The sequence below is a fragment of the Athene cunicularia genome (assembly GCF_003259725.1).
Source record: "Athene cunicularia isolate RWA chromosome 15 unlocalized genomic scaffold, athCun1 chr15_part1, whole genome shotgun sequence".
Taxonomy (NCBI): Eukaryota; Metazoa; Chordata; class Aves; order Strigiformes; family Strigidae; genus Athene; species Athene cunicularia.
The window spans coordinates 7,504,337-7,530,445 of NW_020799121.1; the positions used below are offsets into that span (position 1 = coordinate 7,504,337).

The 26,109-nt window shown below is 36.4% G+C and overlaps 1 protein-coding gene across 3 annotated transcripts in view; it reads left to right on the top strand.

Annotated features, from left to right (window-relative positions):
• Window positions 1-17,688, top strand: part of TANGO2 (transport and golgi organization 2 homolog) — a 36,850-nt gene extending 19,162 nt beyond the window's left edge. For 2 of the 3 annotated variants that reach the window (XM_026859528.1, XM_026859527.1), the window contains exons 6-9: window positions 7,896-7,966; window positions 10,007-10,160; window positions 12,976-13,080; window positions 14,862-17,688. In XM_026859528.1, the coding sequence (XP_026715329.1) occupies window positions 7,896-7,966; window positions 10,007-10,160; window positions 12,976-13,080; window positions 14,862-14,982 (451 nt within the window). In that variant the 3' untranslated portion in view covers window positions 14,983-17,688. The remainder of the gene's footprint in view (window positions 1-7,895; window positions 7,967-10,006; window positions 10,161-12,975; window positions 13,081-14,861) is intronic. The other variant, XM_026859529.1, reaches the window with a different exon arrangement.
• The last annotated feature ends 8,421 nt before the right edge of the window (window positions 17,689-26,109 follow it).

Below are 26,109 nucleotides of genomic sequence, written 5' to 3' on the forward strand. Positions count from 1 at the left end.
GCTGCTAGTATAATGATATGAAAATAGATTTGATTGACATTATTTGTTAAGGAAATCATTCTTGTGTTGGTTTTGTTTGTTTGTTCCTCCATGCTAGGTTGACAGGGAATTGTATGCTCAATTGAAGTCTTTCTGTGGTGATGCAGGTCATAATTCCTTGCTGAGTATCACTTTGAAAGCTGTATGTGTTGATTAACTTAACTTCCCCATTTTGACATGTCCTTAGCCTTGGATACTCCGATGAAATTAAATTCTTGGCAAGCTAATGATGCAGCAATTTCTGTAAGATATGTAAACTTGTCATTTTGGGAAATTAGAAGTACTCCTGAGAGAAATGTAGTATATAAATAGAAGCTACTTTTCTGTGTAAATAGAAAATGTTATTGTAGTTGATGTTATTCTGTTGGGCCATGCTACTGTTCAGAGATTGAAGACTATTGTTAACATCGTCTTCTGTTGTGTAACAGATAGAGGCTGGCTCTGTTAGAGTGGTGTGAAATGGAGAGGAAATGCACATTGAAAGTGTAAATGAAGCACTGTTGGGGAGGGGTATATCTGAGCACAGGATATTGCTGACTGTAAGCAGCAAATTTAGAGAGAGATTTACCATGTTTGAGTCTTCAGGTACACATTTCAGGAAAAGAAATGTTTATCTTCTCTCTGTATTATTATGATGACAGTATGCTAGATGATACAGGTGCAGTGATGTGAGAAGGAGAGTTGGAAACCACTGCACAGGTTGTAAAATATCATTTATTTCCACAGCTTTGTGTTTTGACACTTTTAGTGTAATCTATTTGCTCTGTGGCATCTCATGATGTCAATTTAAACACTATTCATTCCTTTTTTTAATAAGAACTCTGTACTGGAAAAAAAAATACTTAATACTTTTAGTTTTATAATCTTTTCACTTTATCATCTTGCTGTACCTGCTGAGTATGAGTCATGAATACTTACCCCATTATGCCAAATGTACTTTTATGCTGAATGTATGGCATATGGCAGACATTGTCTGCTTGGAGTTTTGTGTGGCTGCAAAATTAGCTTCTAAGAAGGCAGTGTTGCCGCTCCTCCAATTTTGACTATCAGTAGCTCTGATTAGATAGGAACAAGGTTACCAGAAGCTGGACTGGTCTCTAAGAAAATTTCTGTTTAAGATTCAGAGCAGTTTTTCTTCTTTATCCCTTTGTGATAATAGCTGTAGTAATAGTGAGCTGCTTTTGTTGATGATCAGGATCGCATTTCTGTCTTGGCAAAACCTGTGTTTATGTCCAACAAATCAAGCTGCAACAGTTGCTCAGACTTTCATGGGTATCACCAACTTGTGTTAGGGCTGTTGTGGCAGTAACTCGCTTGTGTTCCATACTGCTAAGTGTGCAATACAGACTGCCCTGAAGGGGAAATTGAAATGGCAGCTTATTGTCACTCTCCCAGCAAGTTTAGCATCTCTGACAGGTTGTCAGTTAGAGCCCATATTGTTTATATGCAGTAAGATCCCTGTGTAATACAAGTGAATCACTTTCTCCATGAGGAATAGATTAATTGTCCTTTATAAAACAAGTCAGCTGGAAGGAGCTGCAGAAAAAGGCCTTTCATGTAAGCTTTTCTGCTCTCCTGTGACAGGTCCCTCTGGGGAAAATGTAAACTATACCATCACCTGCACTGACTAATTTGGTCATGTATTGGAAACAGATTATGTACTAGAATGTATTCTTAATGTTCTGATCTGGAGAGTGAATTTTGGTTAATAATAGGTTTTATCCTTAATGTGATGATGTATAGGGCTGTATTCCAGTTCAGACTGCAGATCCCCAAAACAATGGGCTTGGAATGTGTGTGGGGGGAGTAGAATAGATACACAAATATATAAAATACATGTTTAAAAGTGTTTATATACATAAATATAGAGAGACTGTATAAATATTTTTTTTTCTTTTTTAATATGGAAATCTACAGCTGGTTGGTTATATAGAAACATCATGGATGAGGTAAAAAAAGCAAACTGAATGAAGGTGTTTGGGAGAAGAGTAACTGAACTGTTCATAGTGCAGGGCCTCATAAGATTAAAACACCTGAAGAGTATGTCCAAGTTTTAGAAACATGGGCTGTCTTGTTCAGTGTGGTTATCAAGACAAAGCTGTGTGGGATGAATTTGATTGCTCTCCAGAGATTAGATTTAGGAGCCTTTCCAGTGGAAGTGAGATAGGGTCAGACTGCTCTCATGGAAAGAATGTAGATGGGCAAGTTGTCATGATTGCTTTATAAGCTCACTTACATTTCTCCTCATGCATCGTCTGTCCTAATACCACCTTCTGCAGAATACATCTGTCTTGCTCCTTCTGACTTCCTCATGAAAATGAGGTGTCCAGGTACTTCTCTCAGGAGTTCTGTACTACCACCTTTGAAATATTTCTGCATAGATCCTCAGTCATTTGCAAGTCTAATGAGATGGACAGTCCAATGTCAAGAGAAGGAAAAAAAGCTTCTGAAAAACTTTATTTTCTTTCTCTCTGGTCTCAGCTTCTGCCTGGCTCAGAAAATAAGGACAACACCAAAGAAATGTTTAGACACTGACAACAAAATCAGTAGTGCTTTAAAGCAGATTTTATGTGCTATCAGTATCTGGCACTATTTTTTTTCACCATTTTATTTGATGCTATGTGGTAGATGTACAAAAATAGTTGGGCTTTATAGTTGGGGGTTTGGTGTTTGCTTGTTTTGTTTTTAGGTTTCAGAACAGAAAAGTTTTCTGATTAGCTCATGAATACTGAAGAGAAGATTAATCTGTGAACCATACTACTCAATTGAAACTACTGTTCAGCATTTCAAGTTGCCAATTTCATCTTTTCTCCTTGTATAAAAAATACATGCACACATTATTCATAAAACAACCCTATGTCCTTGTTTGTGAAACATTCACCCTGTTAGAAGATTAGAACTCAGTGCCCAGGGGAGTGTTCACTTACTGATAACCACACCCTATGGAGCTTTACTGCCTCATTTTTTTTCTTCTTTCTGTCTTAATTTTTGATGAATGACTTGGAGCTACCTTGAAGGAGGGCAGGGGTGCAGAAGGACATTGCTTATATTTCATCAGTATTAAGAAGTAATTGAGACAAAAACTTTGATGTTGCTCTGAAGCATCTATATTACTGAAATTAATGCTGCCTAGAATATTTCCTGAACATTGATTATTGCTTACGTTTTTTGACAGAATGATGGATGTAGAAACATCATTTTTATATAGCTTTCGTTTCTTCTCTTTCTGCTGTCAGCTATGTCTGAGATTTAAAAATTTTTTAAAAAAAAAGTATGTCTACTGGGTCCTTTTGTCATCACTGTAATTATGCCTTTATTACTTCTCCAGTGAAATTGATATCTATACTTGTAAAGTTGGGAGGGAAGAGAATCCAAGTCCAGGCCATGATTTGGAAGCTATTGCTGTGATCAAGCTTACAGTGACTTTTTTTCATCTTGGCTTCTGCCTTGATCTTCAGTACTGAGTATCTGTAAACAGTAGGAAGAGAGTAGGCAGAGCCAAATCATAAAGGAAAGAGTAGCTGACTGGCACAGTGAACTAAATTTTGGAAGTATCCCTATTTCAGAAGTCTATTGGAAGGCTTCAGTCTTCTTTTGACAGAAGACAGCAGCAGTGTTGCAGTGGAGGTAAGTGTAATAGAAAGCACATATCTGGGGGAATGTGGAATGTAGAAACAATAAGATACAGAAGTCCTGAATTAGTGACCCTGCAGTTTGTATGTATTCCCCATCTTTTTGTTAAACTCTAGGGGATCTTGTTACTGAATTGTCAGTCATGAGAATCTCAGAACAGATGCTAGATTAATCTTTCACATAAAAAGCCATTGCTAAAGGAAGTCAGTAGTGCCTACTTATTCAGCTTGCAGTCTCATTTATGACAAGGACTGTCTTACAGCTGTGTTCAAGGGCTTGCTTGGGCCATTTGTCTACCTTTCTATCTAAAACTCTGTCTTTTGAGACCTCAGGTGATAACAATAGCTCTGATCTTTTCACAGACCTTCTACAGCAGATATGGATTTCACAATTTGAAAAGAGTATTTAATGCATCAATAAAATAGTTTGTGTAATTGCTGGTGTCTTAACTAGAAAAAACTCTATAACGACCATAATGACTGCTTTATTTGCTTAGATATTACATGCATTTTATTATGTATTATAATTGCTACTGTAGTTTTGGGTTTTTTTTAATGACCCATGTGTTAATCTTAAAAGAGGCTATTAACAGCCAATTTTTTCTCGTTTTTTAACTTTGGTTTATTTGTTCTCCCTATACTTAGTCATTGTATTGTATTAATTCCAACTGAATTTTATTTATGGATTATATTTTTCAAAGTAATACTTCTGGCTTTTGACATACAATATAAATAGTTTGCTCTATGAAACATGCCAATTCAGCAACTTCAGGTGACCTAAAATACTTGCACATCGCGTTTTCTATGCCCTGTTCATGGAAAATCCAGTGTGCCAGTGTAGTCCTGTGAGTATATGACTTCTGGCATCCTAGCATGTGACTGGTACCAAGATGTCAGACTGGTCTTTTAATGACAGCTCAGCTCAATACTCTCCTATTTTTAGCTGCCAAGGGATTCTTTCTAGTATTAGTACTAACTGTGTGCCAACTCTAAATGTACCAGTGGGAATCAAACTTGTAGGAAGGTGTCTAACCCCAGCTGGGATAGACATGCGTCATACACATTAACATCCCTTTGTGCTGTTAACTAGCCATAAAGATAATATTAAGAATTCTGAAGGGGGAAAGACCTGACATTGCTAAAATGCCCAGCTGGTCCTAACAAAACATTAATAAACAAGAACTTGAGAACATTAAATATAAATTCCATTTAGTGTTCAGCCTGGCTCTAGGCTTTGTTTATGTAAAGCTTTGCCAGGGCCATAACATGCTTTGAGCAAGATGATTAACATCATCCTGTTGTCAAGTTTTTTGGTTTTGAATAACTGAACTCATACACCCAACTTTCCTCATAGAAGCTCTGTTGACCCTTTGAACTCCATTCTTTTTTTCACTCCTGTAAGGTCCCAGGCATCTTAGATACGTAGCTTAGTATTTGCAGCCAAATAAAGTATGGCTCAACTTCTCTGGCTATCCAGAGTTTCTCCTGTCTCTGTGAAGACCTGGCAAAATCCACTTAAGGGAAGAATGTATGGGACTCTTATATTTGAAATTTTAAAAAAATTGTAATAGCATCCATCTAGCTTAAAAGCAGAATATCTTGAAAATTTAACTGAAGGAAATAGTAGTAGTGGTAGAACAGAAGAGTCAAAGACTTCTCATTGTATATGGCATGACTATAAAAATAGTTTCAGGAAGTATACCTTTTGTTCATTTTTCTCAGATATTTCTGCAGACAAGTGTACTGGCAGACAAGTTTGCTGAACCAGCATAATAACTGAATATTTCATTAAATATTTTTCCCACTCTTCCAATAACTTATTTCTATTCAACAAAGAAAATGTCCAATGAAAACATCTGTTGTTTTGATTGCTGTGTTTACCTGTTCATGAACAAACTATACCTTTTTTCTGTGTAACTTTTAATTCAGAACTTGTTTGTACCTGAAGGAGTCTCAAGAAATAGAAGGGAAGTTCATGTTGTGCTAATAAAATTTTTTTCTTTCACCTGTACTTGTCAGTAGCACTTTCTCATATTCATTGAAAATGCTGCATTTCTCTACCTTGATGTGTTTAAAAATAATAAAAAACCCCTTTTGTCTCTTATTAAAAAATACAACTTTTAACTGATTCCATAAATGGGTCACATACATAAACAATTTAATCTGTGGTAGTGGAACAAAAATTTTTACTGAATCACAGGTCACATGAGAACTCTAGCATAGACTAGTAAAAATCGTCAGGGTATAGGAAGTAGGGCCGGAACAGGAATTCAGTGCCCTGCTGAAAACTGAAGCATGCTGGTTGTCACGATTCTGATGAGGGCAGATCTCTGTGGAGAGTTTGGAGTGGTCAGTAGAGAGTCTTGAGATAAGCATAAGGTAAATTTGAACAAGGATCTTAATATTGAAAAGAAAGACAAATATAAGGAAAATAAATGTCTTTTAAGCCACTAGAGAAAAGTTCAGAAAATGCCCATTTCTTTTAACAGTAGATGAATCATAAACAGAATAACTGAGAGTTTATTATATATTTAACAATGAAAGCAACAACACAAAATATACCACCTGTTATAATTACTCTTTTAACTATGCAAAAAAACTTGGACATCTTTCTCATGGAGTTCGAAAGTCTCATGGGTTTGGGGAGGAGGAAGAGTAGTACAGAGATGAGGAAAGGCAATTTTATTTTTGCTTTAGGTGGTTTTTTATATTCTACCTCTCACCTTTTATGACTTGTATAATTAATAAGTTAATATTTCCCTTTTCATACAGCTGCCTTGCAAAGGGCGCTCTAGAATGGCTTTCAGAATGGCTTTTTAAGAAGAATATAAACAGCTAAATCAAGACTGGCTTGCTTGATATTAAGATTTGAGTAGAGGATGCTAACTTATGCAGAGCAATCTAACTTCCAGTACATCATTAATGAGATTGCATTCTATATACTCTTATTTGCATCAAGACACAGATATTTCCAGCTCCTCATTTTCTCTTAAGCGACATGACTTCTCTACTCTATTATGTTTTATGCTACTCAATCCAAATTCAATCTAACTGCAAGTTTTGTGTGTGTTTGGGTTTGTTTTTTTTAATTCAGGAAGTCTATTCGTAGTCTATGGAGCTATAGCTTGGGAAACAAATTAAAAATTGAACTACGCTCAGAATGTATTTATTGGTAACAGCGATAATACTCTCTTCCACTGTGAACAAGTAAATCAATAGAGTGAAATACAGAATTATATGGTCTCAGGGCTGTGTCCTGGCAAATTTTAAAACATAAACGAAAAAACCTGTCAAAACCCACCAACTGGTAGCAATCTGAGGAATCACTGTTTCATGTCAGCTGATGGGACTGAGGGATGTTGAGAGTGAACCATCTAATGGCAATCCATTCCCTGCCTTCCATTTCCCACAAGGCTTATTGATGACTTCCTTGATTTTTTTTTTTAAATATTTTTTTTTAATTCTTATCATTTGCTATTTGGTTTGTCAGTATCAGTATGCGTACATAAAAATCTGTGCTGTTAGGATATGCTGATATCATCTGTGCCAGGTGAGAGTTATTTGCAGTGTTGGAAGCTGTATTTTAACATGATGTCAGATTGACCCTGCTAAACTGTACAAGAGAGTGAGTGCTGAAGCCAGTACTTACAATTAGAGAGTTTACAAACATTAACTACCATTACCTGAAAACAGCCTGAAAATGCATATTTGTCACTTAAAGGACCAAACTATGCCCTATGACATTATTATAAGTGGGCTTAAAAATTGACTTCTGCCAGATAAAATGGTCCAAAGCAGTCAGCTTCTTAAAATGCAGTAGCAATTCAAAAGAGATGACAGGAAAACTTTACTTGCTGTAACGGATTGTCCTTTTGTTTTAACATGCCATCTTCCCCGAAGTAATTAAATCTTCAGTTATTCAAAACCATACAAATTTTTGTCATTAAGCCTGGCTACATTCCATGCAGCAGTTCTGGGATTTTACTGAATTTTATTACAGTTATGTTTAAAAATTATAATGGTACTATTTGACAGTGGTATATCTAGTATTGTATTTTGAGAGGAGAGTAATATAACTCATCAATTAATCTCGAGGCTGTGATATCATCGTAGTAACAGTGGGAGAAACAGCTTGCTGTGTTTGAAGCTTACATGAAATTAGAGCATGATCAAATATAGAAGCTGATGGTTTTTCAAGGAGAAATTCTTATTTATATTTTTCAGTACCACCAAAGGAGATGTAATTTGCTACTATGGAAACAAAGGGGAACCAGAACCAGTTTTCCTAAATCCTGGTAGGTTTTCTTCAGAAAGGTCTGAATATTACTTTTTGTTGTTTTAAGGGAGTAAAAATATAGCTGTATTGCTCCAGTAATTTAAGCATTGTCTTCAGTAACATTTTTTTTTCAAGAATGCAAAGAAAGTCCTTAAATTCATTTAAGTATTTACTAAAAAATTTCAGTAAAGAATCGAATAGTTCATTAAAAGCTTCTATCCTGCTGCCACTGCAGTTACTGGGATGCTTCTTAGGTAACTGTGACTGAACGACAGAAGTCTTGAGAAATAGAGTTTTCAAAGGTTTGTGGACTTGACCCTAACTTTCCTTACCCAGCAGTGTGACTGTGCTCCCCTAGGGACAGAGCTGCTTAAAAGGAATAATATTTATCTGTCTTATCAGGTGGATTGGTTTAAGATGTTCAAAATCTTGTCCTTTGCTAGCCAACTACATAGAACAATAATCCAGAATTCATCACCAAAAAGCCAATTTAAATGGACAAGGACACGTAGAAGGCTCTGAGCAGTGTATCTGGTTGATAACAGTTAATGACAGTGGCTTATTTTGCTTGCTTAGGTTAATGGTCAAAATGTTGCTGCCAGTAGGCAAATAGTTACTGTAGCAATTATAGCAAAAATTCTTGGAAACAGCTGTTAGATTTTCTACAGCTACAAGCACGAAACAGGTTTTAATACAAACATTTTAAACCAAAATTTAGCCGCTGAATCACAAGGTTTAGGTATTTTCAGGCTATAGCAAAGGTAGTTCTGGTCTCCATGCTTCAACAACAAATTCTTTTGCTGTGTATGTGTCTGCCTTCAGGGATAGAGGAGGTTTGGTAACCTTTGTGTTTATTTGTTTGGATTGTGGTGAGAAAAGCTCCTTCTTGTCACGAAATGTTGCTTTGCAGTGTTTTTCAAGGGTAAAATTGGAGACAAAAGTAAATTATGAGTAATATAGCTAAACTGGAAAAGACTGCACTGCAGAAATCATATCGTTCTGTTGTACCTTTTTCATAGTCTACCAAACCAGAGGTTAAAAGTAACAGAGAACTGGATATCAGCACAGGGAAGTGCTTAAGCACAGCTGAGTGTAAAATGACTGCTGTGGTCTCCTGTTTAGGAATGGGGTATGTGTTTTGTAGCATACCTGAAGATAAAAATTAGCTGGGGAATCACTTAAATTGTATTAAAATAAATAAAATTGTGAAATCTCTAATGAGAATTGCAAATCATGACAGTACCCTTTCCAATTAAATTGAATTCCACCCCCCAACATTACTTAATAAGTATGTATATACTGTGCAGCTAGGAGTGTCCACAGGGGCTGGTCTGTAAACAGTTGTTACTACTTTTAAATCTTGAACTTATAACAACCTCCTTATTGCAGATTTTATTAATTTCATGACATATAAAGCTTGAAGCTTTACAGAAATAAACTCAACAGTATCATGATTACAAGGTATTTTATGTTGAGGTTAGCTAATACTCTAATGTTTCTATTAGTGTTGTGTTCTGGAGGGAAAAAAAAAAGCTTTGTGATTTCACACCACAACGTACATTGTGTTAATAACAGTGGTGAAAATCTCAAATTCAGCTAATTTTAGTAAACTAAAAGAGCAATGATGCTCTGAAGTGGGTGTTGGGGGTGTGTGGTGTGGTTTGTGTGTTGGGTTTTGGGCTTTTTTCCCCCTAATAAAAAAGTAAGAAGTAGTGATCCAGAAAAGTTGTCGAGAAATGGTTATGTTATTTTATTATGAGTTATACACCTAGGAGACTCTTACTATCTGAAGAGCTGTTGTATTTATTTTATCACAATATACATCTTTGATGCATACTTTAATTACAACTTTTTTTTGAAGCAAAGTGAAAGCTGGCAATAGGATGAATAAGCAAATTATTATAAAAGATTCATGATTGATGATAGCGTTTGGTTTTGTTCCTCAGACTGTGTGGGATAAGATAATTATGAAGTTATTATGAAGTTATTTTTTGCATAAGTTAATTTTCTTTGCTCCAGAGTTTAATAAGTTGTTTGGGTGGGGTTTTTGTATGTATAGGAATATATGGATTGAGTAATTCTTTGTTGGATACACCATGGAAGAAACTTCAATATGGGAAGCAACTTTTCACAGAAGTGGTCAAGAGAAGTCAAGATCTTACCAAAGAAGACTTGGTGCAGGAGCTTCTTACAGTGATGAATAATCAAGAGCCGTAAGAACGTGATAGCCAGAGTTTACTCAAAATGCGATATGACCGCTTAAAAAATTTCATATATAAACTCTTTTGACAGAAAAGAAAATTTAGCCATATATTAGTTGACTAAATCTGAGTAATGAAGGGCAAAAGTAGTTCTTCCTCTCCACAGAGACTGACTTTCAACAATATTGATTTTTAAGCAGCAAACAGTAAACATTACTACAGTCTTAGTACTCATAGACTATATGCTGAATTCTCTGTGCCCTTTTGTTTTAATGATTGCATTTCTTTTAGTAAGGGTAATGAGTGCCAGGCAGGGGACATGTAAGTTATTGCTGTAAGCTTTGTGGAGACCCACTGTAGGGTAAGGTTCTGTTTCTTCCTCAAGACAGAGTAAGCACTTGCTTACATGAGCAGGTTTGTGTTATTAACTGCTAGCTTTTCTGTATTGCTACCCAGAGTGTAGACAGAGGGTGGAGAAGTAAGCTGTTTTCAAAGCAGAGCCAGCAATTGAGCTGCCTCCCTCGGAAGTGCTATTGTTTTAGGCTAAACGGGGGAAGGAGGTAAGGGAGTATTTGCTGTAAGTATCAGCTCTAAGCCTCTGGTCAAGGAAGTTCCCAAGAAGAGTTTGAGTGTCTGTCTCCTGACCCACTGCTGGCTACACAGTGAACCTAGACCCACAAGCTAGATGTTTAGAAATGAAGGAGATTAATACCACTTCAATGTCCAGACATGGAGTAGGGTAAAGGAGGTGCTGTGATTTAAATTCATATTATTGCTCACTGCCTGCCTAGTAACTTCCATGTTTAGCCTAACTTTTACCTGTTTATGGGGGGCCTTGTGTTAAAGCAAAGCTGGTTTTGGTATATAGATCCAGTTTTCTAGTTTTATCAGTCAATTTTAATGCCAACATTCATCTTTGTGACATTTTTCAGTGGTTCAAAATAAATGTTTACATAAGAACTCGGACATCTGAGCAATGAGTAGTAATTGGGAAGTCTCCTAAGCTGTCTTAATTACTTTTCTATCTGATATCAGATCAAGTGATTTTTCAAAAAATTGTTATACTTTTTACTAGTAAAAAGACAAAGCTATAAGATACAATACAGCCCAAATTATCTTTCCTTAATGTTCAGTACTTCAATATGATCTCATCTGAAATAATCTGACTATAAAATGGAAATATTTACTTATAAAAAGCAATATTCAAAACTAAGTCTGTAATCTTACCAAAGCACGCTTCAAGATGAAATGATCTTTTCATAATAAACATGAACATATGGATATGCACTAGCTTTGAACTTTCTTAAAATATTTTACTGCATATTACTTTATGATCACTCTGTGTGTGTGTGTGTTACAGGAATTAAGTAGGTACGATGATTGGCTTAGTCTTAGAATTCGTTTCTGTCCTGCCGGATACAGGTTTTTTTGCTTTAACCACTCTCTTCTGCTTCAGCCCTGCTTTTGACTGTGATCTCAGGGATGTACTGCAACTCCTTCCAGTCTCCTTACAACTGCTTGGGTTTGTTAAGTTGCTCAAGTGCAGCCTATTGTGCAGAGCATACAGGAACTGCCAGTGGTGGAGTACCAGGTAGAAGCTGACAGTTCTCACAGGCTGAAGTGCCCTGCTGTGTGCCTTCGCTGTTACATCGTGGCATGCTCCCGCCAAATGCCCCATACAGGAGTCAGAGCTTAGTTGCTCTATTCACACTAGAACTGCACCTATTCTTGCTTCTCCCTGAAACACCCACTGGTTTTCTTCACCACAACAAAGAAAATGATCCCAGCTAGATGTAAAGGTCAGTTACAGTATAACAAATTGCACAGTCTTCTCCACAGTTCAGGATGAGTTCTGAAAATGGGGTTGAATTGATCAGTCTGTTTTGCTCTGCCCTCCTCCCCAATATTCACTGTACAGCTGATAGGCTGCTGAATTATTTTTATTTTATAGGTACAGCTGGGTCTGTGCTAGGAGGCAGAATTGGGATTATTTCTTGAAGATGGAAGTATCTTAAAAATCAAACACAAAAACCTGCTGCAATAATAGTTAAATTGGATTTTGATAAATAATATTTTAATCTTTAATTATTGAAATAGGAAGCTGTACTTACGGCTAGCGTTTGAGATTATGTTTTGGTGATGAGAATGGAAAGCCAGGGATGTAGGGTTGCTGCAGTAACCTTTGACCTTAGCATCTCTTCTGTGGAATGCTGATATTTGTTAATTATAATAAATGAAGCTTGATGTGCTTTATAATAAAATCATGTTTCTAAATGTCTTTCAAGCTTTGATAGGAATCTATGTCAAGAAATTCGGGTGCAAGCTCACCATGTCCTCTGCTGCATCTTCACAAAGGTTTTTTAAGGATTTCTCCTAGGTATTTTCCAGGTATTCCAAGTAAATATTGAAGGGAGCAGAGAGCTCTTTCTTTGACACAGAAAGAACTCCTGGAGTCTAATTGGAAGAATGCCCGTTTATATGATGTGCCTCAAATTATTTGATCATTGAGGTTTTAACTGAAACTAAAATACAGAAAGACAGAAAAAGAATAACAAGGAAACTGGAAAAACTTGTCAGAATATTAAAAATATTTCTTCAAGTGAGACAAAAGTTCAAGAGCTTGAAAGAATCCCTTTGGGAAAGAGCTTACAAATTGTTTTGTTTTCCTCATACTTTAGTTTTGAACACAATTCACACTTTTTTTGTACTTTTTGAAAAGTGTTTGTCATTTTTCAACCACTCGGTCAACACAGCATGGTTCAAGTGGGATGAATGTCTTAATAGTGGAGAATTCAAATTTTTTTTATTACTCTACTACTTTTTTCAGTCAATTACCAGACCCTGCGATTGAAGACCAAGGGAGGGATTATATACGTCCTATATTGAACAAGTATGCAGCTGTGTGTGTTCGTTGCCCAGGTTATGGAACAAGGTAAAATATTTATGGTCAGAAATAGATGTGTGCTGGATCAAAGCATATCTCAAATCAAAATTATGCTGCTATAAATTCTAATTCTATAGTGACAGCTTTAAATTTGTTCAGCTATTAAGTATAATTCAGTCAAGTATTTCCTTGCTTAGTGTTCTGGTGTCTTAGATTTGCTACTGATAAGCATTAATTTAAGCATGCATTATGGTTTGTCTTTGGTGGGGAGTATAAGATAGCTTTAGTTTGTCCAAGAGAATACAGTTCTCTTGGTTCCCCAGTGTAGTAACAGATCCGACTGCCTCTAATTTTGATTTTTATCATAACATGAAAAGCCTTGAAATCACATTTTTAGTAGAAAAATGCAATTATCTTCTGTATCTGTGGAACTGCAGAAGACATTTCTTTTCCAAGAGCAAGAGTGTTTTCTGCATAGTTGTTAGAAATTTCTTTAGACATGTCATTGTAATACGTAGCTGCCACTTTCATACATTAAAAACCTACTACACTTGTCCCCTAACTGATACTGCTGTTCTTACTGAGATGATATCACTTTCTGCTCAGACTGTTCTACCAAAGCTGCAAGAAGAATAGAATAATACTATACATCTTGCATTTAATTCTCAGTGGGACAAAATTATAGGCAAAGCCTGTCGCTGCTGATAGGGAATTCTTACTCTAAAAGTCTGCCAGTGATTTTGTCAGATCAGTGTCTCTGGCATAGTCAGTATTTCCACTGTAGAGATGTAAACTGATAAGTAGAGATCACTCACTTCTGTAAGTATTTTAAATTGGTATTCTAAGAAAGAAACCACTGCAAAAACTGAGTATCTTTATAAAATGTATTCAAAGAAATTTTAAATATGGGATAATGACTTAAAATGGTAAAGAAGCATCTTCCTCCCCTTGTTTCACAGATTGCAGTCTAGCTATTTCAAAGGAAGCAGCAATAACTCCATAGAAATACTGACCTCTTACTGGTGAATTAACACTGTATTTCAAGTCTTCTCTGCTACTATAATGTATGCTCACACTTACCTTCCTTTGGGAAAGTGGCTTAGTGAACAGAGATTGTTAACTAGGCCTCATGATATGCTTCTGAGGAAATTAAGCACTTTTTTCTATATGAGTGAACAACGGTGAAATGACTTGGGGAAGGCCACCACATCAGGATGGCATAAAATTCCTGCTTCTGTCAGTCATCTCTCCCTGGCAGAGTACTGCAGTGTCCATATAGAAATGACAGCTTACACATCACAATGTGGCATAGATGCATGAATGGAATCTGCTTTTCCTGAAAACAGATTTCCTCTTTGGAAGGCTCCTAGACAGATAAAAGTTTTTCTGTGATTGTGTATCAGTGTTCTATGATAATGATGTTTAAATCTTAATGGACAATTGATTTGAGAGGAAAGAATGAAAGAGTACTATTGAGATGAATAATCAATCAGGGTGCATGTAGGCTGTGAAGAAAAACTTGGGTTTATGCTAGTTCTGAATGGAATGTGGCATTAAAAAAAGTTTAACCTTTTATCATATTCCCTGTAAATGAGCAGCTTTGTGTGTCAGCTGCTGCAGGTGCAGCAGGGAATCAGGGCAGTGGAGTGACAGAAGAAGGGACTGAAAATGCTCATATGAACTTGCCAGGATGATTCCTGCCCTGGTAGTCTGGTGATGATACGTGGTCAAGAAAAAAATGAGCTAAAACCTTTGGGGGTGAGGGATGGGACCCTGCAAATTTATATGATGGACACAAGGTTTAACCTTCTATGCTTACGTTGTTTCAGGACTAACACGGTCATTCTCATTGATTCAGAAGGACGAGTTACTTTCACAGAGCGCAACATGATCGATGCAGATGTCAACCAGTGGAAAACAAGCACCTATGAATTCAAACTGCACACTTAACAACTTTCCGTTTGAATGGTTTGTAATAATAGCAATGAGAGAACAAGCCATTAAGCTCTAGGAAATGTTTTGTGTGAGCCTCCACAAGCTAAAAATAGCATGGAAGGCAAAAGTTTAAATAAACTGCTAGCACCCTATCAGGCTCACAGATGCTTTGGATAAAAACAAAAGAAGAAACTTTTTAGATTAAGTAGCAACTTATAATCAGAAATAAATTTTTAAATATCACCCTACTTCCAGGGCAAGGCCATTTTTGCCCAAGACAGTCATTGCTTTTTTGTGGGTGTTTGTTGTGGTTTTTTTAAAGTGTTTTAAGTAGACCCTTAAACATGTTTTCAGTTCAGAGGAGGGGAAGCATTTGCTGCTTTTATTGTTCTATCTGAAGGTTTTTACCAAACTTTGCTTTCCCTTCAACATAGGCTTTTAAGATTTTATAGCTGAGGCCAGTGTGTGTTAAATGAATGTATGTCATTTTTGTAGCATGAAGTGCTTTAGTAACATTTCAAGTTTTCAGCAGTGCCATGGTGCAATGTTCTGCCTGGGGAAGGCAGGACAGCAGAGTTTCCTATAGATAGTACAGCAATACATCTTATTTCTAAAACTTGATTTGATATTAGATAGGAAATCTATTTCAGTCTCTCTTCAGTTTTACTGCAAAAAAAATTCATGGGGGCAGATTTGCTTATCTTTGACTGGAATAAAATTATTTGTATTGTGACAGCTTGTTTCCTGATAGTCTAATTGGCAATATTGGGTTTTCTTATTTTCTTCCCCAGCAGGCAGGTAAGGAACAGGTAAACAAACAGAAGCTGAATATGAAATTTACATAAATCAGCTGTTTTGTACATGTGCAGTTTTGGCTTCATTTCTTTATTAGTATAATATGTTAAAGCCTGGAGTGACTGCTCATAGATTTTTAGTAAAAATAGCTATTTATTGTAAGGTGACATTACTGCAGTCTTACATTGCTGAAAAAGTTGGGTATTAAGATGCATTTCGTACATTCTAACATCTGTGAAATAAAAAGCTATTTAAATGCATGCTTTTTTTCAGTTACTCAGTGCCAGAATAAGTGATAAAAAATTCTAGCTAATATCAGGATATTTTAAAACCCCAAGTTATTTTCCTGCTATTGGTGTTCTCTTTTGTCTTATTTTGAATGCTGAATATTACATTTTTAATGGATCACTGGTATTTTTTAATATATATATGCTGAATGTGTTCTTTCCACCAGCCTCTGTTTATTAATTATTATGAAGTAGCAAGATTTCCAATACTCTCCACAAAGATGTGCAACTGTTCTTCTGTGCTCAAGCTTGTGTGTTCAAGTGTTCTCACTTGTGCGTGTATCTGTAATGGAGACAGCAGTAAATTAGACTTGCCATTGAGGTGAAGTACTGTGCAAGGCCATTCCCAGATTTCTAACTGTCAGGAGATGCTAAAGAATCTTTAATCAATTATTTCCTTTGTATTTGCATATTTTAATAGCTTGTAGATAGCAGGACTGCTTGCATGACTAGTCACAGATTGTTGATTCAGTGCTATATAAATGACTTGTTGACCACTTTGATGGCAAGACAATCAATATAGTCTTGTTGGGTTGTACATGGTTTCAAACTCTGAGCCTTCCAGACTGTCCTGAGCTGTAGGAGATGGTTAGCCCTTTTTTATTTTTTGATGACTGTATGAACTATATATTTGTATGAATAAAACTGTTATTGTTATTTTTAGATGCAAAGAAATAGCCATAGCTGTCTTAGATATGAACTTGACAAATGTAGATTTTAAAACAAAACTCTGCTTCAATGGCTTGCTCTTACTGAGAGTTTGCATAGCAAACTTTTTCTATATCTTAAGAAAAACGTCTCCAGTGTATATTTGAACAAGATACTGTCTTTGAAGTCATTGCATAAAAAGCAAGCAAAATGCTTACATGCTCTTTCATGCTAAAAGCATTTATAAACCTTAAGTTTTTTATAGTAGTCCTGTAATAATTAGAATTTATTGTTATTTTTTACATATAGGCAAGTCAGACCTTAGATGTAAAAACAGACAATAATGTGTTTTACTTTGCTTGAATCAGAATTCTAAATCTAGGATTTGCTTTTTCTGACAATTCAAATAAACAGTCAAGAATCAAAACCTCTGATGTTATTTTTTATTATGTCAGAATAGTTAAAAAAGTGAGCTTTTTAAACTTCTTTTGAAGTTTATGAGAGTTTTGTCATTTGACTCCAGTGGAAACAGGGTTAGGACTGTATTGCGGGTATCAGCAAATGGTGCTTGTCCATAGAACTGATGAGGTATTAATGAAGTGCGTAACTTACTGTGTGCAAATTACACTTGCAGTGAATCCACTGGAATAAGTAAAATGTAGCTAAAGTTAACAAAGAAAGTATTTTATTTTTATAAATATTTTTAAGAATAAAAGGGGATTTTAAATATCAGTTTTAAAGGACATAAAGGGAAAAAGTGTATATAGGAAAACATTGCATGGCTTTTTACTAAGTTTGCTTATGTATGACATCTTTTCAAAGTTCTAAATTTGCAAGAGATTTGTTTCCTGTCTTCTATCAAAATGGAGGCAGAAGATATTTTAAAATATCTGTAGCAACTCATTATAATTTTTTTGCTTAAAATTGTCTCATAATTGTTGTTTACATGTGTGTTCAAAACTAAATATGAATAAAGTCAATTTAACATTAATTGTGCATTTTTGCACATATGTTAATTTATCTGTAATTTTGTGTGATAAGATGAAGTAAAATCTTTCATGAGGTATTAAGAGCTTTAAGTCCATTTCTGACATTTTGAGTGCTGTATTTTTCGGGGGGTGTTGTATTGTGTGTGTTGGCTTTTTTAAATTCTATGCTGTTGCATGGTTGTACTTGTCTTATCCCAGTAAGAAATTGGAAAATAGTTCTTTAAGGCTAGTTATCCAAGTTTGGGGCATTTTGCTTTGTTTTTCAGGTTAGTAAGCAGAAAATATTGACTGGAATGTTCCCAGACCAAGTGTCACAGTAATCAGTGCTCTGAAGTACTCTCCAACATCTGACAACCAATATAGGCCCACCACCTCCCCTCCCAAAAGCAAATGTCGTCTTGTTATTAGTCCTGGCTGGATTCCACTACAAGTACAGCAAGATCAGGTAGAAAACACAAAGGTTCTCAAACACTGAATGTCTGAAATAATGCCTGGAGGATCCCTCTTCCTGCCATGACCTCAGAGTACTTGGAATCTGCCTTCTCCCTTGCACACTGTAGTGAATCCTTCAAACTTAATACCAGAATGTGCCAAGCAAGCTCTTGAAGAGGGACTGGCATATTCTTGCCTATAAAACAGTGGAGCCATCTCAGTGCTAGTTTTAGCTTCACAAGCAGTGACCTTTTCAAACTGACAGTCTGAGAAGACAAGCAACTGGTATTGTCTTTGTTAAGGTGGCAACCCAGATGAAATCTAGGGGAATTTCCAAAGTGCAAAAGGAAAAACTCTGTTAATTCATGAGCCCCTAAAGTTGTCACTGCCAATTCTTGATACATTTGGTCTGGATTACCGGTCTTGAAATTAGGTGGTTGCATCAAATGTTTGTGGCAAGAGAAGTTATTATCAGGGACCTTGAAAATTAGGGTAATGATAAATATATGTTAAAAATACTTTGAAGGGCTCAGGTTCCCTCCAGAAAATTGAAATAATAGCAGCAGAGATACAGTACGGATCATGGGAAGGAAAGAGCAAAACCAGTGCCCCCTTAGTGCAAAGCCAGAGCCTCCCTAAATACTACTGGATGGCAAGAATCCAGGTTCACTGTGGAGGAAGTCTGGATCCTGGGCAGACCCACGACTCTTGTTACACCGGAACTACCTTACTGTTCTGTCATACCTGGACATGGCGGTGCAGACGTAATTGTCTCATCTCCCTGTTACCGGTAGCTTTAATAAATACACTCTTAACAGACCAGAGAATGAGTTAGGCCTTTGGAGGTCCTCAGTTGGTTCAAAGCTTAACTGGTATTTATTGTTACAAATTAAATATGCCAAACTAAGTAGTAAGACAAAATAGCAATAAGACTTGGAACACTGTTTTCATAATATCATAAGGAAATAAGTAATTTCAAAATGAATTGATGAAATACTACGCCGTAATAAGGCAATAATTAAACCATCTTACATATCACATTTAGCTTGAACTTAACGTACTTTTATGGCTTAACACGCATCCCTATTAATGTGGAACATTAGCTACTAGGAATTAGTTTTATATCATTCAGGTTCTTGTAACAGAACGTTGTTAATGTTCTTCATCTGATTCATTTTCTGCAGAGAAGTCTTTTTGATAGCTTCAGAGGATTTAGGAAATGGTTTTGACTTGGTGAAAATAGAATCTGTATTGTAATCAACTGGAAAGACAATAGAGTAAACTGAGAATTACATAACCCATCAGTGTGACTCATGCTGTGAAATAGAAGATCAGGTGAATCGAATGAAGAAAATGTTGACTATATAAAGTAACTATCTCTGGAACATCCTGTATCAAGAACTTAGAAGCTGAATGAAAAAGCATTATCAAAGTACTCAAATTTACCGTATCTTTCAAAACAGAAGACATAAAACTGAACTTAGGATCATAAATGAAGGATAAAAATAATAATTAATGTAAATTTCTATTTAAGTAGGATAGGCAAGAATTACAATCTATTTATCATACACAAAATCAGTGAGAAAAAGCAATTTCTCTGCTGATTCACATTAAATTTTTGTGTCTTTGTACTAGAAAGATAAAAGAAAAACAAATGCAAACAAAAAACATAAGTTGGAGAAATGAAGTGGAGAAGGACATACTTAATTTAGCAGAGAATGAATACAATGAAGAAAATCTATTATATTAAAACGTGCTGAAGATTATATATAAAAATATATTTACAAAGAATTGCTGGAGAATTCAGAATCATAAACAGAATGGAGTATCTGTCCTAATGTAACTTTTCAGCTATGCCGAAGAGGCTAATCTACCTAGAGTTCTATAATGTTGTACTGCTAGAGAGTGTATGTTTTAAAAAAATAATTATAACAGAAAGCTAAAATAAACAACAAGTAGGACTGCAAAGTTGAAGAATACTTGGTAGTGACTTCAGTGGAGGCATTGGGCTTAACAGGTGAGTAAACCGAAAAAATCTCCATATTCTGAATATCGTCACTAAAATGGCATCTTTTTCAGCATGCATTTCACTTCCATCTCATTCTGTGATTTGTCATCTTTCTTTGTCTACTAAATATCAGCCTGAATAATTACATTACTTATTACAGCTGTAGTATTTGCATTATTAAATATTTGTCTTGACAGGCAAAATCTTGATTTTTCTTAAAACATTATAAAAATGCGTGTGAAGTCCTGATGTCTCTCCTGAAGAATTTGAGCTGAAAATGGCATTCAGTGATGTATTTTGATTTTAAATAAACAAACAAAAAACCCCAGCCAGAACCAACCAAACCAAAACCCACCAAACCCAAAACCTCAAACCAGAACAAACCCTGCACACAGATGATAAATACCATTACCTAAGTATGGGTTTTAAACTTTACTTCAAAGTAATTTAATTTATATTAAAATAATTTCTGCAGAATACATTTTTATCTATGAAATTGATATACAATTTATGCTACTGTATGCTTGGTCCAGCAATTATGATTATGTAATAGTAATTTAAGAATTTAAACAAATGTATAAGGTGGCCTTTACAGGAGCACTTGGAAGCATATTTAGTCCTCATTTAACTTGCTCTGAAATAATGGGACTTCAGCACGTTCTTGATAATCGTTACATCCTTAAATATTCTCAGTAGAATGTTCTGGAACTGGGCTGGTTTTATGAAACTTTATTTTATAAGCTTGTTCTTTTTGTGGCCTCTGAGAATGACAGTGCCTGGTAATGCAATAAGGTGCTTTACAAGCTTGCCTCTGGTGACAGAGGAAGTGTTTTCAAGGGATATCTCATCTGACTTGCCAGCTCTTACAGGCACGGAGCCAGCCCTGGTCACTGAATTACCAGACTGTAAACACATTGATTGCTTCTGTTCCGTGGAGGAAACCACATCACTTTTCAGACATTAATTAAGATAGATTAAATAATAAACTGGAGAATATGTGGAGCCAATAGTGTCTCTTCTTGTGGTACAACATTATAATTAGTATTCAATAATTGAGGCTTTTGCCTCTTGTTGAAAGAATGTGCTCTTCCAAGAAAAAGGTGGATGAGAAAGCTACGGGTTTTTTTCTCTCCCTGTACTAGCTCTGCTTGAATAGCTACTGGAAATAACCAGGGAGCCAAGGTCTTAGTCAAATGCTTTTATCCATCTAGTGTTTGTGATATCTCACTTGAATGGCTGGCATTTAGAGAGGAATTAACTGTCCTTTCAATTACAGATGGGTCTACGTTTGTACTTTACTTTGATTAGTAGTGCCCTTACATGATTTTTCTGATAGTCCCTCTTTACTGTGCTTTGGCTCACGTTTCAGGGCAACTTCAGATCACAGCAACTAGACTGCTTTCAGATGGAAGGGATGGTAGATGTGCTTCAGGAATGAACTGTGTACTCCAAGAGGTAATAGGTTTAGCCTGAAGCAAAACTGTCTGAAATGCACATAGCACGGAGATTAAGTACTCAGCACCAGTTGTTTTGCTGTATAAATCTCCTTACGTTGGTCTGCTTTACTTACAGATGTATCCTGTGATAGATGTGTCTTGTATTGGTATCCTTGCAATATAGCAGTTGCAAATTTTTCTGTTTTCTTTAGCAATATATTGTGCCAGTCAAGTCTGAGTACTCTCTTGGTATAATATGCATGTGTTTAGACTGGCAAAGCAATCCCAGAATGGCAGTTACATAAAAAACAGCCATACCAGCACAATTGTGCTTTCAGAAGCATAACTTATTTTGCCTCTGTTGGGGAAAACAAAGGTACTGACATTTATGGGTTTGTTCGCATAAGTGCAACTACACTTGGATTTTTGGCAGCCAAAGATTATGCTCTTGATTCATGTCTGTGTGCCACCAGCAGTATATATAGTAGACCCGGCTAAGGAATTGAGCAACAGTTCACAGCACTCCTATGGAACAGCAAAGTACGCTTTGCTATCACAGGTTTGAATTTAAACCACTGATGTAACATAACTCATAAGAAAAGCTGCTGCTCAACAGAAGTCACTGGCTGGAGAAGTTTGGGCAAAGCCAGAGTGTCTAAAGTAGTAGTTGTCAATGGAGTGCTACTGTAGCTCTTGAAAAGTAACTAAGACTGACTTGCAGGGTTAGTTTAACAGCTGGACAGTAGCATATGGTAGAGATGCATGACTTGAAAGCAGCCACAAGGATGACTCAGAGGATTTTGCCGCCTTCTATGATTAAGTTTATCTTTCTAAATAGCAGATAAATAATATTTATTCTAGAAAAGTGCTCTGAATTATTTGGATGAAAGGACCTATGGAAAGCAAAGTATGAAGACCGCTATTGTGTCCCACATGGATGGTGTTTAATTTTTTCTCTAATCTTTCCACAGGTAAGTTGAGAGTATTTAAGAATGCAGGATTTTCAGCCCTACAGCAAGCTCTATGTATCAAGAACAAGGAAGGGCAGCTTCGTTCACTGTACTACAGCACCAGCCCAGGTCCAGTTGGCAGTTGCAGAGAATGTTACTTAGGAGTGACTTGTGCAGTCCAGCTTCTAATATGAAGGGTCACCTAGTTACATAAAAATCAGCATCTTCTTTTCATCCAAATTTGGAATATCTTTTTTTAAAAAACAAACCAGAAGAGGTTAATTAAACCAAATTGGTCAAGGGCAGATAATTGAATGTGGAGTTAAGTGCTGTCCTCCTGCTGGTTAGAACTCCATGGAACAGTATGCATAATTTCCAGGATAGATGAGAGGGAGAGAGCTGTGCCATTCCACATGTCCAATATTTAAACTGCAGCTGCATCCACCTTGTAAATTTTCCACCAAAGTGGTAATGGATTTGATTGTTAGAGTGACTTGGCAAGGTCACTCAGAGTATATAGCAGGCAGGAATTCAGGTCTCCAGTGTTGTGTCCAGATGCATTTATCACAAGAACATTTCATATATAAAATATTTTAATATAATGGTAGAGTAATTCAGGTGGGAAGAAAACCTGGACCAGAAAATTACTTGCGGGCTGTAACAGGGAGGAGTTGTTACTTTTTATTTGACCTCTTAGTCATTGTATCCCACTTAAGTAATACTCTCTTTAGAAAAATGCCTGCCATATAGCACAAAATGCTAACAACAATCTGAAACTTTAAGAGAAGTAACCAACTGGCTGAAGTTTCTTCAACAGAAAAATCAGAAGTTAGTTGTGCTTCTGTAGACAACACAGTTTAGTTAGCCTTAAATCTGTGTGGATGCCAAGTGCAAGATTAGAAATTCCCTGGTACCAATGAGCCAAAGGGCGTGTCTGCTTTATCTCTGTAGCAATCGACCACCTCTTCTGCCATCAGAGAACTGATCTGAGCTTGCTAGTCAGGTCCTTCTGACATCTTTCCGTGGCTGTCAGGTGATGACTGACAGAGGTTAGGTTGAGGAGAGCAGATTTCAGCGAAGAGAGAGACACAATAATGTTACAATGCAGCCAGTTTACCAGTCCCCCAAAAAAGTAAAAAGTTGCAAAACAACCTATTTCACCAAAATAAAAGTAATGCAAGCTGAGCAAAATTTGTCTTCCAGTGGCTTTCACTGTTGGATCAGCGCAGTATGTGCTGCAGTTACGGACATTGTAACTAAGAATATGAACAAGACACTGGCTCCACCTAATTTTCATTCTGATGAATGCAGGCTGTCTACTTTGTTACAAAGCTCCGAGTTGTTTTCCTTATAGGCTTGTTTTATTATTTTGTGTTGACAGCAATTGTTTCTGTCCAGCCTTTTTATGTCTTGTATATGAAAATCTCCTTTCAGAAACTGTTCTTTTGTTGATGGTAACAATGGTTCGTGATGGGATTGTAAATGCTGATTGCGCTGTGCAGGGGGACCTGCACACTTCTAATTCAGAAATCTGGATGAAAGATAAGATTTCTGTGCATGCTTGACAGGTCTTTCCTCAGAAGTCCAGGTGATCAAAATTTTCAGGTAAATTTGCAACTTGTCAGACATAGCAGATGAGATTTCATTCTCCAGAGGTCACACAGGCCTTGTGTGTTAAAAATTTAACCATGATTTTAATACTATTTTGAAACCATTGTTTTGCTACTGGATTGTTAATCTTTTGTTTATAAAAAGTTGTAAGTATATTTCCATGTAGTGTCAGTGTGCTGGAATCGGCTGTTGCATCATTGCTTTGTTTTAAGTCATAGTATTACGATTCTCTGAAAACAAGATGTACAATAGAAAAACTAACATTCTGGTTATTTTTTTTCACTTTCAAAGCATTGCAGGCATTTTAATTCTTCCAACTCTGCAAAAAATCTGTGTTTGTGCCTCTTCTGATCCTAACTGAAATGTTGCTGTTTATGTAGATAGAAAAAATTTAACCTGTTTTCTCAAGTGTGCAATACTCTAGTTATACAGTCACATAAATTGGATGCAAATGAGTCATGATACTTACATTTTCATATACCTTTTGAAAGGGACAAATTTTTCCTGTCACAATGTTAGCAATTTATGAGGTGATGTGACACAGCTAGTTTACAGTAAATGCCAACATCAACTCAAATTCTGTACTTAATGATGAGATTTTTTTTTTCCCTTGGCTTTGAAAGTTGAAGCATGATGTAAATGGATGTTTTGCAAACCATGGATATTTATTAAATATGCCTTCTGAAGTGGTTTGTTTTAATATTAATACAACCAGTCATAATTTAAAAACCACTTTAAAATAATGGCTTGAGTGCAGAAGCTTGTTTTGAGGAATTAAAAATTAGGAACTGCTTTCAGTTTTTGAGGGCAGCTTGCAATGATTTAAACCAGTTTCAGTAACCTTATCATTATGTGTTGATACAGTACCATGACATTATGTCCGTATGAATTACCACCATATCATTAGATCTGTTTGTCTAGTCAGACAAACACAAAGATGAAAGGCCTAACAGAGATCTTCAAAGTATGATTTCAAAATATTATTAAAATATTACTGTTATCTGTCATGACAGTAATTGGGGCCCTCACAGACATGAGTGAAATATTAGAAAAAAAAAAATCTCATGTCCTGAAATCGCATATGAAAGCAAACAAAAACATTTATCATAGTTAAATGCTATTACACTGTCAGGGATTAAACCAATATATATCATCATCATCATCATCATATTTTGTGCATGATGTTGACTGCAAATTGGTGTGATAGTGAAGGACAAGAGAGGCAACCCTGTAGTTTAACTGTATCCATAAAAGCTACTATAGTTTTCTATTTCAAGGGGGAAAGCAAATGATAAAAGTATCAGACTGAAATAGAACAGCAAATGTTCATTAACCCTTTAGAGGTAATTTTACACAAATTGTGTGAAATGTTTTTTATAATTACTTGGGAATTGTGTCTAAGCACTACAATCCATGTTGGGGCTTCTGTCAACTGCTTAGTATATATGGCATGAAATGTCTTTGATTTATCCTTTTAAAGTAAGTTTTTAAGGGCTAGTGCTGTAGCTGTGCTGCTTAAAGCAGTGTTTGCAGGAAGAAGTGGCTTTTATTTTTTTTTAGCTGGCTCGTGTAAGGGGAAAAAAAGCCTTGATCAGTCTTTCCATCTGCTCTGATGAAAGGCAGTTAACTTCCTACAACCCTTGCTTCTGTGTGTTTTTCTAATTTAAGAGCAGCTGAAGTCAAAGGACAACCAGCCTTAAAAATCGGCCGTACCCCTCGATTATCGAATTTCACACTATTACAACAGATGAACGTGCTAAGAATCCCGCTCCGGACAAGTCTCTTAATCGCCTTCCAAGTGTAAGGAGCCCCCCGGTACGCGCTGTACCCCCGCGGCGGCGTGCAGCCCCCAGCAGCCCTCGCAGGGTGCCTCCCAGCGCCGGTACGAGGCGGGGGCAGCTCCGAGCCCGGGCACCGTCCCCGCGAATAGCGGCTCTGCGTTCCCCTCTCGCAGCGAAGCTCGGGCGCGCCTGCACCGGCGGGGGG